We start from the raw sequence: 16,659 nt of genomic DNA, 5'->3' as shown, positions 1-16,659 counted from the left end.
AGCCGAGAGAAGTTATGCAACCAAAGTTATTTATGTTGTCGGACGAACAGCAATTTTTTCGCACTCAGATGTATTTCGTGTAATACATTGCTTCATTTTTTAACGTTACATACATTAAAAAATGTTAATTTGTTTGTTGTGTGACAAAACTAAAAAAGTTTTGTCAGCATTCGCAATGGCCTTGACGTCATAGTTTACTACAGCTGTCAGGACTGACGCAGTGGAGTGGAATGTAGCTTTATGGAAGTTGTCAAAATACAACAGATGTAGGTGAAAATGTTAGTATCTTGTGTGCGCACTTTTAATATCAAGCAAAACTGTTGCACTACTAAAAAACTGAAAGATGCACTTTGTGTTTGCGTTGACACGGGTACCATTAAGGCTTTGTTGTAGGACAGTACCTTTTGTTATGCGTCCAAATGCATTCCAAGAAGAATTCACACACACAAAAGAAGTAGCAAACAAATTAATCGTACAACGTTATGAAGTATCAACATTTATTTTTCGATGGCGGAATTGCATTTAAAATCGTTTGTGCATTTTCAGTTGTACAATGTCTGCTGAATCTCCTCGTAAATCCGTAAACCCAGCTGGAAATGTCGTCTTGCCACAGCCAGTTAGCGACAGATCCATAATTGAAAGCGTCGCAGGATTCATCAATGAAGTTGTACCACAGGTGAAAATATGTAAAGCATATTGTGGCAAGACATAGCCCTTCAGAATTTGTGTTTTAAGTATACTAACTTTTGTATTTCCCATAGAGTTATTCAAGTTTGCCCCTGACTGAGGCTAGAGAAGTCATTACATGGGCGCGATTTGAAAATGCAGATATAAATGATCCAGCTTTGTATCCAGATACGTCTGATGACAGAAATGGTACTCCACCACTGCTTCTTATATTGGGCTATGGAAATGGCATCCAGGTTAGTTTAAACCCAATGTAATAACATATCTTGACATGTCTATTTTTGTTGTTTAGGAGTTGTCATTACTTGGACAGTTTGTGTATTGTATACTGTATATCCCTAGAATAGGGCCTATACAAACTATTTTATTTTGCCTCTGTTTTTGTAAAACCTTTACAATTACACTGTCCATGTTCCATATAATGTATCCATTTTTCAGTTTGTTTTCCAAAAGGGAGGAAAAAAATCTCAAATTTCAAAATCAGTTTTTTGTGTTGACTTATGTAGACAGATAGCTACATTGGCTATACTTGTAATTTTCTTTCATAGATCCATAGTGGGGTAATCTTCAAAGGTATAAAATGTCATAGAAACAAAAGTACATTATAAATATTTACAAAAGTGAACATTTCCACTGGTTTCACACCTGGAAATATCTCAAAACTTACATCATATGAGAATAATAGATATTAGATATTATAGATATAGATATTAGATGTAAAATAACAGTTTATATCAATGTGATTATAATATCTTTACTATCACTCATCTCAGCTGGCTTCCTCCAGTTAGGTTGGTCAGCTGTGCTTTCACATACTGTATGGTGAATCACAAATGATATTTATTGGTCAATGATTGACACTTTTTTAACACGTGGTTGTAAATTTATATTGTGAAATATTAGCAGACAATGAATTTTGTAGAGAAACAAAATAAATATGTTAGTGTTCTCATCATATTGGTTTTGTTTGAAATTTTTATATGATTAAGTAGTACTTATTAGTTAATCTCTTCTTTAGCCTTAACATTTAATTGCACAAGGATTTATATACATTGCTTCCATAGAACTCCTTAGTTGCAACTACTCTATTCTCTGCTATTATTGTTCTGTGTTTTGGCTGTCTCAGAATGTTTTCTGTTTCATTTACATTATAGGCTTCATTAGTGTCTGAACTTTAGATTGGGTATGTGCTTGTTAGGGGTACTTTGTACCCTATCTTTAAGAGAGGTGAATCTGTAATACAGAGTCTCAGTGTCATCTGAACAGCTTCTTGTTTAGGAAAAAAATGGCCAATCTTTGGAAAATTTTGATGTGATGTTTTTTTTCTCTAATTTGCTTGCAGTGGTAACTAGAATATTGAACTACAAATCTTTCAATTTTTAAGTTGGTTAGTACATTTAGCCATGAATCAATCCAGTATATTTCACAGAGAGAGAACAATCTTAAATTCTGTGTAACTTTTTGTCAAGAATTATAAATACTTTGGAATGTCACACTGTAGAATTACATGTCAGTAGTTAAAACTTTGTGAAATTACATTTGGTAAACCTTTTAATGTATATTCAAAATTTCAACAATATCTGAGATGGTAAGGAAGGGACACTAGACCAGTTGACATTGAATGGACCAGTAGGAATGTGGATGAACTACTACAAACAGCACAGTGAAACCACTATCAAAGCCAAGGTGAATATAAAGGCAAGACTTGAGTAGTACTAGTATGCTGGGTATACAGGAGATATGGTCAATATTCAGGAATATAACAGGAACAAACATACAAAGCAAACAAGTCCACTAAACATAAGCTCTAAAATGTATGCCTTGAGGACTATTAGCACTTCTTTATCTTCTGTGCTATGAAACAAAGCTCTTGCTTTCCATATTTTGAGAGGTGGTGGTATGGATCAAAGCAAGGAAAAAAGGTCCAGTAAACAGGGGCATATCTTTGATAATGTGTGACACATCTTTTCTACTGAGCAAGTGCTCATAGCTCTTAAGGTATGTATTGTAGAGCTCATGTTTACTAGACTTTTTTGCATCGAATGAGCATTCCTGCTATTACTCATTTATTTAATTAACTTGATCTTATTAAGGTCATCAGGCCCTCTCTTACATCGGACCAGGGTTTCACACACATGCAGTTGCTTTTTATAATATCACAATTTCTAGGAAATAACAATTTTAATATGACACATAATACTGCAGTGATTTGAGTGTCTGTAGAGATAATCCGAGTAAATAACACTGACTATGAACTAATAAAGTTAATACTGCCAGTGTGTCTACTACTGTTGCTGCTACCACTAATATTGGTGATGACACTAATGTTGGTGGTGGTGGTGGTGGTGCTAACAATAATAGTAGCAGGTATAAAAAGAATTTATGGGTCAATATAGGTGTTTCCTGATACAGTGAGTTCTGGGAAAGGAAATTTAAGGACACTGCAGCAGCTAAGAATACTGGAGACAGGAATTCTAGTTGCAGAGAAGAATTACAGAGGCAATGAGTGCCTACAGGGACAGTAGTAATCATTATTATTGCTTCAGTAGACAGTCATTAACTGTCTTTTGAAGTTGGAGATATTCAATTCAAGAATGAATGAATCAATCAATCAATTTAATATAATGTGGGCAGTTATTGCAGTACCTGCTACTGAGAAGGACTTCAAGAACTGGCTGAAAGATGGAGTTGGACAAGAATTTTGCTCTCTTGGGAATGGGTGTTTGAGCTATGTTGTTCAGAGGACAGTGATGTTGATAAGGCAACAGAGAAGACAGAGGCTATGGAAATCTCTGTGCTTGTCTGTATACAGCCAGGATAGCTGTGTGTATGATGGTGAAATATAATCGAAGAGCCAAACATTACAGATATATTGAACACAAGCATTCACAGTGAGCTTTCTTGAGAAAGACTTTGCTGGGTAACATCACTATGATCCATAGTTGTAAGTATAAGTTTTTGTACAAGTTTGTTTTTAAGGCCGAGAGGGAAGAGCTTTTTATATTTTTGTAGATGCTGATGCCTTCTTGCACATTGAAGTTATGTACTCAGTCCTATTTAGGTTCTAATGTATTATTACTCATAGATCCTTTGCTTATGGGATTCTCAATAACTGCCTTCAGGTTGATTTGTTTTGCTCTCAGATATGACTGGGGTTTTGTGGGGGGGGGGGGGGAGGTGTCATCAGAATACATGTGGTATTTGTAATAGGGCAGAAGTACTATGAAAAGAGTATAGTACCTAATACTGAAACGTGAGGGACACTGATACTGTCTGCCTCTATTTTGACTTTATGGTGCGGGGCATGATGTATTACTGGTGAGATGTCAGGTATGAACGAAACCATTGCACTGCAGTTGGCAAGAAATTTAGGCTGCTAAGTTTGAAAAGTAAAATCTCAAAGTTGACAGTATCAAAGCCTTTGCTGAACTCTAAGAAGCACATGACAGTCTCATTTTGTGCATCCAGATCATGTGTTACCTTTATTGCGGCAGATGTTGCACTGCGACATTACGGAAAACTGAATGGTATTTGTCTAGTAGGTCAGTAATCAGAGAGTGCTATGGCAGTGTCCTGTTTGAGTAGTGTCTTATTAAGTGTCTGTTTCCAGGCATCGGGGAAAACATTTGGGGTGTTATATGGTAACCAGATTGCAGTTATAAGAGTTGAAGGACAGGAAAGAGATGCAGTGATTGAGAAGGGAGGGACATAGGTTTAAAACTTATTCCCAATCATATTTAATGTGTACGATGCTCACCTTTTCAAGATTTTACAGAAATAATAAAAGAGAAAAATTGTATTTTGTACATGTTGTTTTTTGCTGTTTTAGAAAATATTTGACTTTAAAATATATACTATTTTCATGCATTTTGAACTAGTTCTGAAAACCTTTTTAGCACTCCAATGTTGGTACCTATATCAGACAGATATGGGCAAAGAGACATTGATTCAGTGAATTTCTCCATGATAAAATCAATTTTTTGACTTGCCTTATGACAGCTGGCATTGTCATGATGAAGTATAATGTGATATTTTCATTTGTTTACCCTGATTTTATTGATGACTTATTGCAAATAAAACATTATATACATTCGTTATTAACTGTTCTTTGATCCATTAAGGCATTGGGCATGACATGCACAGTGTAGCCAAAGAAACAAAAAATCATTTTCTTGGAAATGCTTCACAGCCAAACCATTTTCATTGGTTTTGGTTCATCTTGGAAACACGCAAGCAGTTGACTGGTGGTTAGTTTCTGACTTGTATGAATTTAATCAAGTTTCTGCAATGACTTCATATATGTAATATATTTCCTCAGTCACCTTTTTTTTTTTTTTTTACACCAGTGTCATAAGCCTGTTACTGTGCTTACTACAGCAATTCTGAAGGAGATTGATTACCAAAAGTTGAACCAAAGCACTTTTGAGGCATTGTTAAGTTATTCCTTTATGAAAATAATTTCATAGCAAAAAAGTTACCTTTTTTCCAAGCACTGATGCCTTAACCCCTTAACATAATGATTTTTTTTTCAAATTATGTTCCAAAACATAATATTTTTTATGAAAGAAAAACATTCTGTAATGAATCAAATTACATATAGATGTATAAAGAAAGCTTTTAAAGCACAAAATAATGAGTTACAAAATTCTGAAGATCACCAATAACGTAACCCTGTGTATACTCATGTACTAAACTTTGACTAAAATATCCTGAAACTTGAAGCCATTTTTTAGTCTCTGTGTAGCTCTATATTTCACAATCATTTCCTATGAGCATAAATCTTGGAGGAGCTGGCTGGAGCACAGTGGATGTATTTATCTCACACAATAGGTGAGCACTTGTCACTCAACAGATACTCTCTCATCACTTTCAGAGTCTAATGAAGTAACATCACATTATTCTTCACTTTCTGAGCCATTAAATTCAGTGTCAATCTCAGGACCACTATAGCCATCTTTTTTTTGAAAGCATTACCTAAACAACAGTGCAGGAGAGAGACTGAAAGTGTATGTTGTGCTGTCGAGTATCGGAAGCTGCACACAGTAAAGACGATATCTAGTGGTAACCACCTCAACCAAAACAGGACATCCAGGTTACATATACAATACATGATATTCTTTAGTGTCTGAACACTTAACTATCAGTGCTGAAATGGATGTAAGCACGGTTTTATTTTTTCAAAGGTCTGTTCTTGACTTGCCCAAATATAATCAGGGTTTTAAGTTTCTGTCAAAATAAAAAGAAGACAACTTGGAGTTTTATGTTAAGAGGTTTAACACTCACTGTAAACAAACTAATTGACCAATAACAAAAACAATGGACATTAGGCATCTGTAACTTCAGGTGTTTTCAGGATTTGCACTAGAACTGTGCCTGTTCCATAACTGCTGATATCAATAGGTAGTCCCATCCTGTTCTTTCTGTCATACAGTGCCACAACCTGGGTAAAAAACAGAATACCTTTTAACAGAGGAAAATAATTCTTCCATCTCATTTAAATAAATTGTATGACCTCTCTGCAGCAGAGTCTTTAGTTTGGCAAGCACAGGTGTTGACTGCAGGGGGAACAGTGACTGCTGGAAATTAAAATTGTAGAGCAGAAACAAGTCACATGTAAATTTCTCTTATTGATGATGTGTTTCAGTTGACAGATGCAAGCTTTTTCAGAAATTAAACTGTTTTTGGCAAATACTTGCAATCTTGTACAGATTTCAGTACATGCAATTTGTGATACATGATTTTGGGCTCTCCCAGTGTATAGTAATTTAGAAATGTTTTTGATATTCAGCCAGTTTGCATCATCTTAATGGTGTGATATTTTGGTTAGCCAAATTGTTTCCATCTTCATTTTGTCCTTATGTCTGATCAGTCTTCTGCTGAGTACTGTCTTATATACCACTGCTTCCTGCTGTCCACCTTGATTCTGAGGTATCCTTGTGTGGCTTTGCTGGTGAGGTGGTGGGGAAAGGATGGGACGTGAGTCTCCATTGGGGGTTGCGACTTTGCTGATGCAGAGGAGACATGGCTACATGGTATGATGTAAGTTCTCGAGTTAGTGTGGCATGAATGAATCTTCCCACAGGCTGCTATTGTGCATTGTACGTGCACAACATTGGCTCGCAAGCATTACTTTGTTGGGATCAGTAGGTTTAATAGTCTTTATTTATCACCTCATCATGTAGCCAGATCTCTGCAGACTCATTTACAATGCAACAGCAGAATGTGTTGGCCTGTTTTAACAACCTGATGCCATTGTAATTCATACTATGTCCATTGTAGAGGCAGTGGTCTGGCACTGCTGACTTGGTTGTTCCCTATCTATGTCTCACTTGTGCTCTGCACATCTTTCCTGTACTGCCTGGGTGGCCTGGCCTGTGAACTTTTTACAGCGCTGGCATGAAATGGAATCATCTCCTGGTTTTCAGAACCTTCAGTCAATCTTAACAGACCTCAACAAGGCTTTTGTCTTGAGCAGCAGGCATATTTTCACAGTATTCTTCCAGTTCTCATGGATGAGGTACTGACACAAGGTATAAACACCATTGCAACAGGTTTCTCTTCTTCCTCTTCAAGTTGTGGCCTAAGCTTTTTCAGTTTTACAGCACATGTGTTCAGAAGGTGGTTGTACACCTACCTCCAGAGATCAGTCTGCAGATGCTGTAACCCTGCTGCCAAACCATCTTGGTTGGAGATTTCACAACCCCTGTGCACTAGTGTGTTAAGGATGCCTTCTCATTGTGAAGGGGCAAGACATCTGCAAGCAAGTGAGTATAAATATGTACATGTTGTTTTATGGTGAAACACAGTGTCCTTGTGTCATCTGATCTCTGCTTGACTATCACATCCAGGGATGAAAGTCGACTGATCTCTTCTATCTCCATTGCGAAACTTATGTTTTGGTGCTGCAAATTCAGTTTTTGCAGAAATTCTTGTGTCTATGTATCCAGAGCACAAAAATATCTATGTATCAGGAAAAAAACATGAGGATTTTTGGACTGCTGACTCAAAAGCTTCTTCTCCAAATGTCCCCTTAAACATTTTGGCTGCCACTGGCAAAATCAAGCCACACTGTGGTTTATTCACAGAAATTTTGATCATACAGGAAGTATGTTGATGTGAGAACATATTCAAAGATGTTGTATAGTGACTGTTTCATCTCCTTTCCTGTGAGGTCAAGAGTTTCTCTCAGATGTATTCTAATAAAGAATGTTTAATAAGGAATGTTTTACAGGCCAGTGATGACTATTGCCAAGGCGGGTTACACACTTGAAATCATTGGCAGTAGACCCAAAGCAATGTTGGGCTGATATGATTCATAAAGACCTTAAATGTGTGAACATCCACCCAGATGCAGTGAAATGGAGACAATGGGCCCCTGTAGCGGACCCCTCAGGCATGCGGGACAAACGCTGAAGGAAAAGAAGAAGTATTCTAAGAAGGAAGGAAACCACATCAAAGTACACCATTAGGTCTTTGTGACATAGTCAGAAGCTCTTAAGTTGCTGGACAAAATGCACCAAATTCTGTATGTGTTGTCGGCATTTGCCAATGAAGAGGCTCAGCATCTCTGTCAAGCATTTTGGTGGCTCAGATATTGTTGTGACAGTGTTTCTTACAATGTGTTGTTGCAGAATCCCTTTTTTATGGATGTTATGTAGACCATATAGTCTCAGTGGCGCAACAGCTGGTGGACAAAGCCTTTCCACTGTCTTTGCCTGAAAAATTTTGAGAAATTTATGATTTTTTCTTCATATGGTTTGTTGGATCTTTTTTAATTTCCTGTATGTGTTGTCTTCTAGTGGGCTATATATTTTATACTTGAAGCGCCAAAGGCCTTGCTGCAGTGGTAACACCAGTTTCCGCTAGAGCACCGAATTTAAGCACTGTCGGGTTTGGCTAGCACTTGGATGGGTCGCTGTCCACTCTGCTTAGTGCTGTTGGCAAGTGGGGTGCACTCAGCCCTTGTGAGGCCAGTTGAGGAGCTACTTGCCTGAGAAGTAGCAGCTCCGTTCATGAAAACTGACAATATCTGGGAGAGCAGTGGGATGACCACATGTCCCTCCATCTCAGCATCCAGCGGCACCTATAGGCTGAGGATGATATGGTAGTTGGTTAGTACCGTTAGGGTCTTCCGAGGCCTGTTCGGACAGAGTTTAGATTAGTTTTCTTTTATAGTTGCAGTGGTAGCAGGACTGTAGAATTTTCATAGTCTGATAGGAGGATGACAGTCTCCAAGTCTTCTCAGGGGTATGTAGGTGCATTGCTGGTAGGGCTGGAGTAAGTTCTTGTCAGTGACTGTATGGAGCAGGTTTTAGAGTGGGAAAGATTGTAGGGGTAGGAATAGTTGAGTAGAGATTTTGGTTTGGAAATGTCATTTGGTTTGATATGGATGTTAAGGCTGAAGGCTACAGTGGGTCACTTGGTTAGGATATCAACAAAAGAGGATCTCATTTCATGGCTTGGCTTGAAAAAGTGGTAGCCTTTTTAATATAATGTATGGAGGCATTGGAGGCCTGTGTGATAATGGGTTGCTTCTAAGTTTAGGAAGTCGGACTGTATTAGTGAGAGGGTGAGATGTGATTACTACCCTGGAGACTCATTTGTGAAGAAGTTCTGTGGGCTGATTGTAGGACAGTAAGGGCTGGATGAAATGGTTGCGAAGAGCGTGTTCAATGTGGAAGATGTGGCAGCTATAAAAATACTGGTATTTTTTGCAGTTGGCAAGTTTCTGTGACTACGTGTCTTGATGTAAGCTTGAGTGAGGTGGAGGTTAACATAACTGAAGTTAGCTTTCGGTTCAGAAAAGGACCAGGTGCATTTACATTGGAAAAATTTGTTAAGCTTTTTCAGAAAGTTAAAGAAATCATCTTTATCATGAGGGGTCTAAGATTTGAATGATTTTCTGTATGGATGGATGGAATGGTACTGTATGTTGAGGTGCCAGAGAGGTAAACAGAGCCAGTCTACAACATGCTCCTGTCGAACAAGTAGCCGAGTAATGTATCCTTTGTCTGCAGAGCAGATGCCTTTAGGTAACACGCAACTCGAGATTAAGCTTTAGTAAAATTTTTGACTTAGGTGATATTTTTTTTTTCAGGAAGGGTTGGCAGGCTGTGAGGGAAAGAGCAATTCTTAGAATAGTAGGAAAGGATGATTTTGAAGAACAGAAGGAGAATTCCTTTGTGATCCACTAATGAATATATGATGCAATAATGAAGGTATGATCATCAGTGATGACACAAAATTGTATCTCTCGGCTGGACTCAAAATGTACAAAAATGAATATGTTGACTGTTAGGCAGCAGCTATTTACTGCAAGTAGTCTCTGTTAGTAATGTGTAGTGATCGCTGTCAGCGAGCCAACCTCCTTGGAGTGTTCAACTTATCCTGAAACATCTTAGTGAGCTGTTCAAATAATTGATTTCAGCATTTTTTCATCATGCAGTTGCAAATTTTGGAAACAAACAAATCAACCTTCATAACATATTTTGTATATTTCCACTCAGTAATGTCTTATGACATAACTTTTCTGTTTAATTCATCACCTAGAAAGAAACTAATGATTGCAAAACTATGAGCAGTGATAATAACATGTGGTGTTCACCCCAGTCATCTCATAGACCTATTTACAAGCAATTAATTATGTAATTGCTTCTTCACAATATCTATATTTGCTAAAAAAGTTTGTCATAAATAATTCATAACAATTTGAGAAAAATAATTATCTCCACGGCTACAACACTACAAGAAAAAATGGTCTTAATTTGTAATTACTAAAGCTGTGAGTGGCTCAGAAATGAGTTCATAGTGCAACCTCAAAATTTTGTAGGATAATATAAAATGCGTGAGATGTAGCAACTTAATGTTTCTTTAGCAAATTTTGAATTCAGTCTAAAATTATTTTGAGCGATTCCTCTTCCATAGCCTTCTTTGATTTTCATGTCATGTTGCAAACATGTGTAAGGCTTTATTCCTTCCTTGGATTCCTCTCCGGATCTACTAGTTGTCATATCATTTAGCCCCACTCCATATACATGTGTCACTTTCATTCGATAAAGTGTATAGGTTGGTGTCCAGATATCACCATAAATGCACACATGTCATTGCAGCTCGTGTAGAGTTCTGTCATTGTCATAAACAGCCATACAGTCCTACTGAGCTTGGTTGGCCGATTTCCATGGCCTCCGTTCCAAAAGTCAGTTTGTTACTGATGCTCAACATTTTTCCTATGCTGATTCTACGGTCTCTGATGACAGTTGGCTGCTGACAAGGAAGCATGTCAACATGCACTACAGTGTATGAATCTATCTTTGGCTGAAGTGTTAAATGCCGCTCAAACTTTCAAGGTAACACATGCAGCAGGTGATCAGACTGAGGGTTGGTGTGATATCACCACAGAGGCTCCTGTCCCTGATCGTCGTGCGTTAGTTCTCAACAGGAGGACAGCGTGGTATGGGTACAAACTCGGCCTCTGTTCCACACTGGACAGTGATGTGCTCAACAACAACAACAACAACAATATGAACCACCACCACAGCAGCAGCAGTGCTCTGCCCTCCCGTATTGCCCATGATATTTTGTCCAACATGACAGGGCCACGCACCGGAAGTGTTGGGTGACTTGCAACAACTGTAGGAAAAAAACGACATATAGCATATGTGTGTCATTCCCAGCCTCCTGATGCAGACATGGACATTGGTGTCAATTGTGTGTCTGCAGTGCTCACGACTCATAACAAACTGAAGTGTGATTGATGGGACAAAGTGGCCAGACTTCATGTGGACACGGGTGCAGCCGTGACTTTACTGAACTCACAAACTTATGTGGATTTGGGATCTCTGCAATTATTTCTGGTTCTCGACAACAGCAGCATATTTAAATTTTAGGGCAATTTACTGCTTCCACTACGTATGAAGCTGTGGGTCATTTCTTAACTCTTTTGGCTGACACCACAAATTTGTTTGGTGTGGATGCTTTCAGTGCATTTTGTTTTTCCATTTCGGATACAACCAGGTCCTTTACCAGCAGTTAGATTCCCAGTGTTCTGAGTTCTCATCTCTTTTCTTGTGATCAGGTGAAAGCAGAATTGGACAGGCTGACATTGTTGTGGTTCATACAACCTATTACGTCGAGTGAGTGGTCAACCCCCTTGTGGTTGTAAAAAAAATCAACTAATCAACTTCATCCTGTGGTGACTTTCAAGTTTCAATTAACACTAAATTTATCATTGACATCTACCCTTTGCCCTGTCCACATGAGTTATTGGTTAAACTTGTTGGCAGCCAGTTTTTCTCCAAAATTGAGTTTTGTGAAACCTGCATTTAGGGTTAGGGTTTCTCGAAATGGTGTTAAGCCTTTGTGTGTTCATTTTGCCATGGTCACAGCTGTGCCTTACCCTACAATAACTGGAAGAATTTTGAGTAAAACTGCTTACTATAACAAATTTATTCTGGGTGCAGTCACATTAACTCATCCTCTCTATGAGTTGGTTCACAAGAAGGTCTCTTTTCAGTGGATGCTGGCCTGCAAATGTGCATTCATGCTTTTGAAATCTAAATTACATTCTGCTCCTTGTTTGGCTACTTTCAGTCCTAGCCAACACATGGCTTTGGCTACGGATGCCTGTCAATTGTGGCCTCAGGGCTGGTCTTGCACATTGCTATGAGGATGGTTCCATATGTCTAGTACCTTATACATCAAAAACACTCAATTCTGCTCAGCAACCCTACTTCCAAGTTGAAAAGAAGCACTTGCTATCATCTATGCCATCAAAAAGTTTCATGCGTTCTTGAATGGTTCTAAGTTCCACATTATTACTGACCACATGCCTTTGGTTTCATTGTTTAATCCTTCTGCTTCATTGCCTGATAAAGCAGCACATCACTTCCAGCATTGAACCATGTTTCTGATTTGCTACAACTATGAAATATATTTTCAGCCTGTTGCGTAACAAACCTTGACTGATGCACTCTCCTGGCTTCCAGTGGAACTGGATCCCACATTTGACCATGACAAAATCCATTGTTTCAGTTACATGTTGAGGCGCAATGCACAGTTGAAAGGTGCAACTGCTGTCACTGCTGATCCAGTTTTCCATCAAATTGTTTACCTGGTTCAGCATGGCTGGCTACACAGGCCTCCGGGCAGGGCTTATGATTATTTGCGTAACTATTTTGCCCTACTTTACCACATTTGATTGTGGCGTTCTCTCAGCTACTGGTGGGCTGTTGCCCAGGGTTGTGATTCGGGCCGCCCTATGGAAGGATGTACTTCAGCTCCTAGATCAGTGATGATTGGGGGGGGGGGGAGGAGGGGGGCGCTCATGTTCCAACTCATTGGCTTGTTGACATGTCTTTTGGACCGGTATTGATGATGATATGTGCACCTTGTCGCGGCCTGCTCCAGTGTGCTACCCAAGAGGCGGTGCTATGCGCAATGTTCTCTCCATGGCCCGCATTGCATTTCCCATGGGAATGCATCCATGTTATTGTCACTGGACCCTCCCTAAATTCTTTCTGGTTGTCTGCTATTGATACTTTCTCTAAATTTCCATACTTTATCTACTGACCTTCAATGTCAACTGCAGTTAAGATTCAGGTCATTTCCAAATTTTTTTCTATTGAAGGATTGCGTTATATATTTCTTTTGGATAATGGTCTACTGTTTGTGTCACATTCCATGAGTCCTGTGCTCATCATGGCAACCCACTCTCAATCTATCGGTGGGGCGAAACATCTAATTTGCATGTCCATGGTTCAAATGAAGAAGTTGTTTCAGACTCCTCCATGGACAATGCCTTGACACACTTCTTGATTTCCTACAGATTTATGCTGATGAGGGATCGGAATCAAGGCTGGATGCTCCATGGTCACCAGCTACGCACCCTCCTGTATCTGCTCATGCGACCCCACCTACATCCATTGGTGTGGCCCTCATCACAGTTCACTCCTGGCTCTGCAATATGGGCATGGGGATTTGACCTCTGATCATATTGGATTCTGGCCACAGTTCACAGCTGCCGCAGCAATCACCTCTGTATGGTGCACACCAGTGAGAGGCTGGTGGTGTGCCACCATTACCAGCTCTGTCCTTAAGCCATGATGAGGGCTATGGGTCTGCTGCTGCCAAGTTCGCCTTCTTCCTCAGTGCCAGTTCAGGCCTCACAGGGTGTCACTGCTGGGAGTGCTACAGACCTGCCCTCCTTGTGGATGTTTCCGCCTCATGCCTCTCCTCCAGGGTCTGGCCCCTCTGTCGCCTGTCACCTGTTGCTGACCCTTACCATGATTGATTCTTCACCAGCACTGACAATTCTGCCACTGACAGGGCCGTCACTGTTGAGTCCTTCAACTTTGGCATTGCCTGCACCCGTGCATGAGTGGCCAGTGCCCTCAACCCTGGTGCAGTTCCAACGTGTCGAGGACTCGGATTTCGAGATGCTACAGGCACCCTTTTCATCGGTCTTCTCTTATGATACTTCACTGGGAAAGACCGCCTTGTGTTTCCATGGACACCCCTTCTTACCAGTTCCAACTTGGACTCTCCTTCTGCTGCCACAGTCTTTGCTTGCAGCACCAACTGCAGAGGCCATGGATGTATTAACAATTGCCCTGCCACTCACTTAGAAGGAGCACCTTTTTCCCAAGGGGTGCAGCACTATAATCCTGTACATAATACCCTGATATGCGCCACTCTTCAGATAGCTGACCAACAGCATATGTGCAGGCCTGCCAGCAGAAATGGCCTGCAGTGGGCCACATGACTATTGTACATGGCGCAAGGTCCACCCTGGCATCTGCTAGAGCTCCCCTCTTTATAATCACAATGAGGCAGACACATGCTTTCAGATTGTGTTCTTACTATTTGATTGCATCAACTTCTATGTTTGTTGTTCATTTGTGGAAGGATAAACTTTGGTTAATAGTGGCCGCACTATTGTTTGTTTCTGGTGCTAGGACATAACTCACTATCAAAAATTTTGCATTCTTTAAGAATTTCTTGGCAAAATTGCTATGAGGATTGTACTATGTCTTGTTAAAGTTAATAATTGGTGTTTATAGATTTGATCTAGTCTTGTGTAAAATCATATTGTGAGCATAAGTATCCAAATTCACATGAAGTCTTATGCTCCATCAGAGAAGATTTATTAGATAAACAATTATCATTTATAAAAACACTCTGTCACTCAACATATATATTTTTGCCTGGCGTCAACAGGCAAATTGGAGGGAGAATTGTAACCAAATACTTTTAAACATCACCAAATTTTCCATATGTCAGCAATTGCAGTGACAAAATTTTTGTGCAAGGTATTCTTCTACATATCCCAAACTGTCAGATAAGTGAGTCAGACTATAGGATCACATTTTCACACAGTTAAAAGTTATTTCCTAAATATTACATTCATATGTGAACAGAACTACACTATATGATGGCTAGTCCTCAAAGTTGATGTTTTATCTTAACCACTATACTTTTTCAGTTTTAGATATTTTATGGCAGATGTTAACATCTTCTACTGTGGTGAAGATCATATTCATGTTAATGAAGTTAATTATTAAGGCTAGATATCAGTGATAGATATGGAATGTTTTTAACTAGCTTTGTTAAACTGCAAACATCTGTTACCAATGTGTCATTTATGCTTAAAGCTATCTGCTTATTCCCATCCATTGTTTAACCAGTTTCCTCCTCTATATTCAATTTTTTTTTGTCTAATGTTACCATCATTTTCTCACAATACATTTGCTTCGATGTGTGGATTATTTTCCTCAGTATTATGCAGTATGACTTGTAACAAGCTATAATACCAATTCAGTTCATTACTGACTGACAAATACATTACGCATTTTGTCTTACAACTAATTTTTTTGGTGGTATTCACATTTTTTGGTGGACATAGGTCTAATCTGACTTGTTTTTTGTATAAGGGAGTGAGACAGGATTGTAGCCTATCCCCAGTGTTGTACAGTCTGGATGTTGAGCGGGCTGTGAAGAAAACTGAAGAGAAATTTGGAAAGTATATTAAGTTCAGGGAGAATAAATTAAAGCTTTAAGGTGTGCAATGACAGAGACAGCAAAAAATTTGATAGATTGATTGAATTCAGTATGCACTGTTTTGAAAAGAGTTTATAAGATGAACATCAACAAAAGTAAAATAAGGGTAATGGAATGAAGTGAATTGAATCAGGTGACGTGTTGGGTCTGGTGATCTAGTGGTAAAGTGAATGCTTGGAAATTGAAAGATTGTGGGATCGAATCCCGTTGGGACCACAGATTTTACAATATGCCTCTTAACGTAGCGTTCACTTCTCAGCGAAGTAGATGTTCACCATAAATGACATGTGGTTCAATTCTGTATTAAACTATTGGTCCCATTTTCCCTGTGGGATAACTAAGGTAGGCCAAATTGGTGTTCAGTTGAAAGACTTGCACCAGGCTGTTGAGCTACATGAAATTATTACTCTCAGGTGGTGATGTGGGGGCAATGTTAAGGATCGTCTTGTTAATAACCAAGTGTCAGATGAAAATTAATCTAGGGATAGGACTCCTTTTGGTCACATCTCATGACAGGCAGAAGTTACCACAGTTTTTATACTAGCTCTTGACCACATGGGGTGAGGGGTGGGGTGTCTAATAAATAGTTGTGGGTTAGGCTTGTACCACAGAAAACAAAATAGTACTACAAAGACTGGGGCTCCCTGTTCACCAATCATGTACTGACCAAACAAAGTGGGTCCCATTAGGTGTTCATTGGAAGAATCTTAAGGAAATATATATTTCACCCAACCAAAAAGTGAATTATAGGACGCTCATTTGATCCTTGAGTACTGCTCTTTAGTCTGAGACCTTTACCAGATTGGTTTAATATATCACATAGAGAAGATCCAGAATGCACATTTAGTCAAGTGCAAGTGCAAGAGCATTATGGAGAAACTCAACAAAGCTCAGTGGCAGATGCTACAAGAAAGGCAT

General features: G+C 39.2%; 1 protein-coding gene across 2 annotated transcripts in view; it reads left to right on the top strand.

Annotated features, from left to right (window-relative positions):
* The first annotated feature begins 40 nt into the window (after positions 1 to 40).
* Positions 41 to 16,659, top strand: part of LOC126251465 (breast carcinoma-amplified sequence 3 homolog) — a 112,251-nt gene continuing 95,632 nt past the window's right edge. Inside the window, exons 1-3 of one of the 2 annotated variants that reach the window (XM_049951900.1) lie at positions 41 to 266; positions 547 to 676; positions 762 to 923. In XM_049951900.1, the coding sequence (XP_049807857.1) occupies positions 241 to 266; positions 547 to 676; positions 762 to 923 (318 nt within the window). In that variant the 5' untranslated portion in view covers positions 41 to 240. Of the gene's footprint in view, positions 279 to 546; positions 677 to 761; positions 924 to 16,659 lie in introns of both variants that reach the window. The other variant, XM_049951901.1, reaches the window with a different exon arrangement.

This window comes from Schistocerca nitens, chromosome 4, assembly GCF_023898315.1.
Source record: "Schistocerca nitens isolate TAMUIC-IGC-003100 chromosome 4, iqSchNite1.1, whole genome shotgun sequence".
Lineage (NCBI taxonomy): Eukaryota > Metazoa > Arthropoda > Insecta > Orthoptera > Acrididae > Schistocerca > Schistocerca nitens.
The sequence above is the reverse complement of the archived record's forward strand: the minus strand, read 5'-3'. Positions and strand labels throughout refer to the sequence as shown.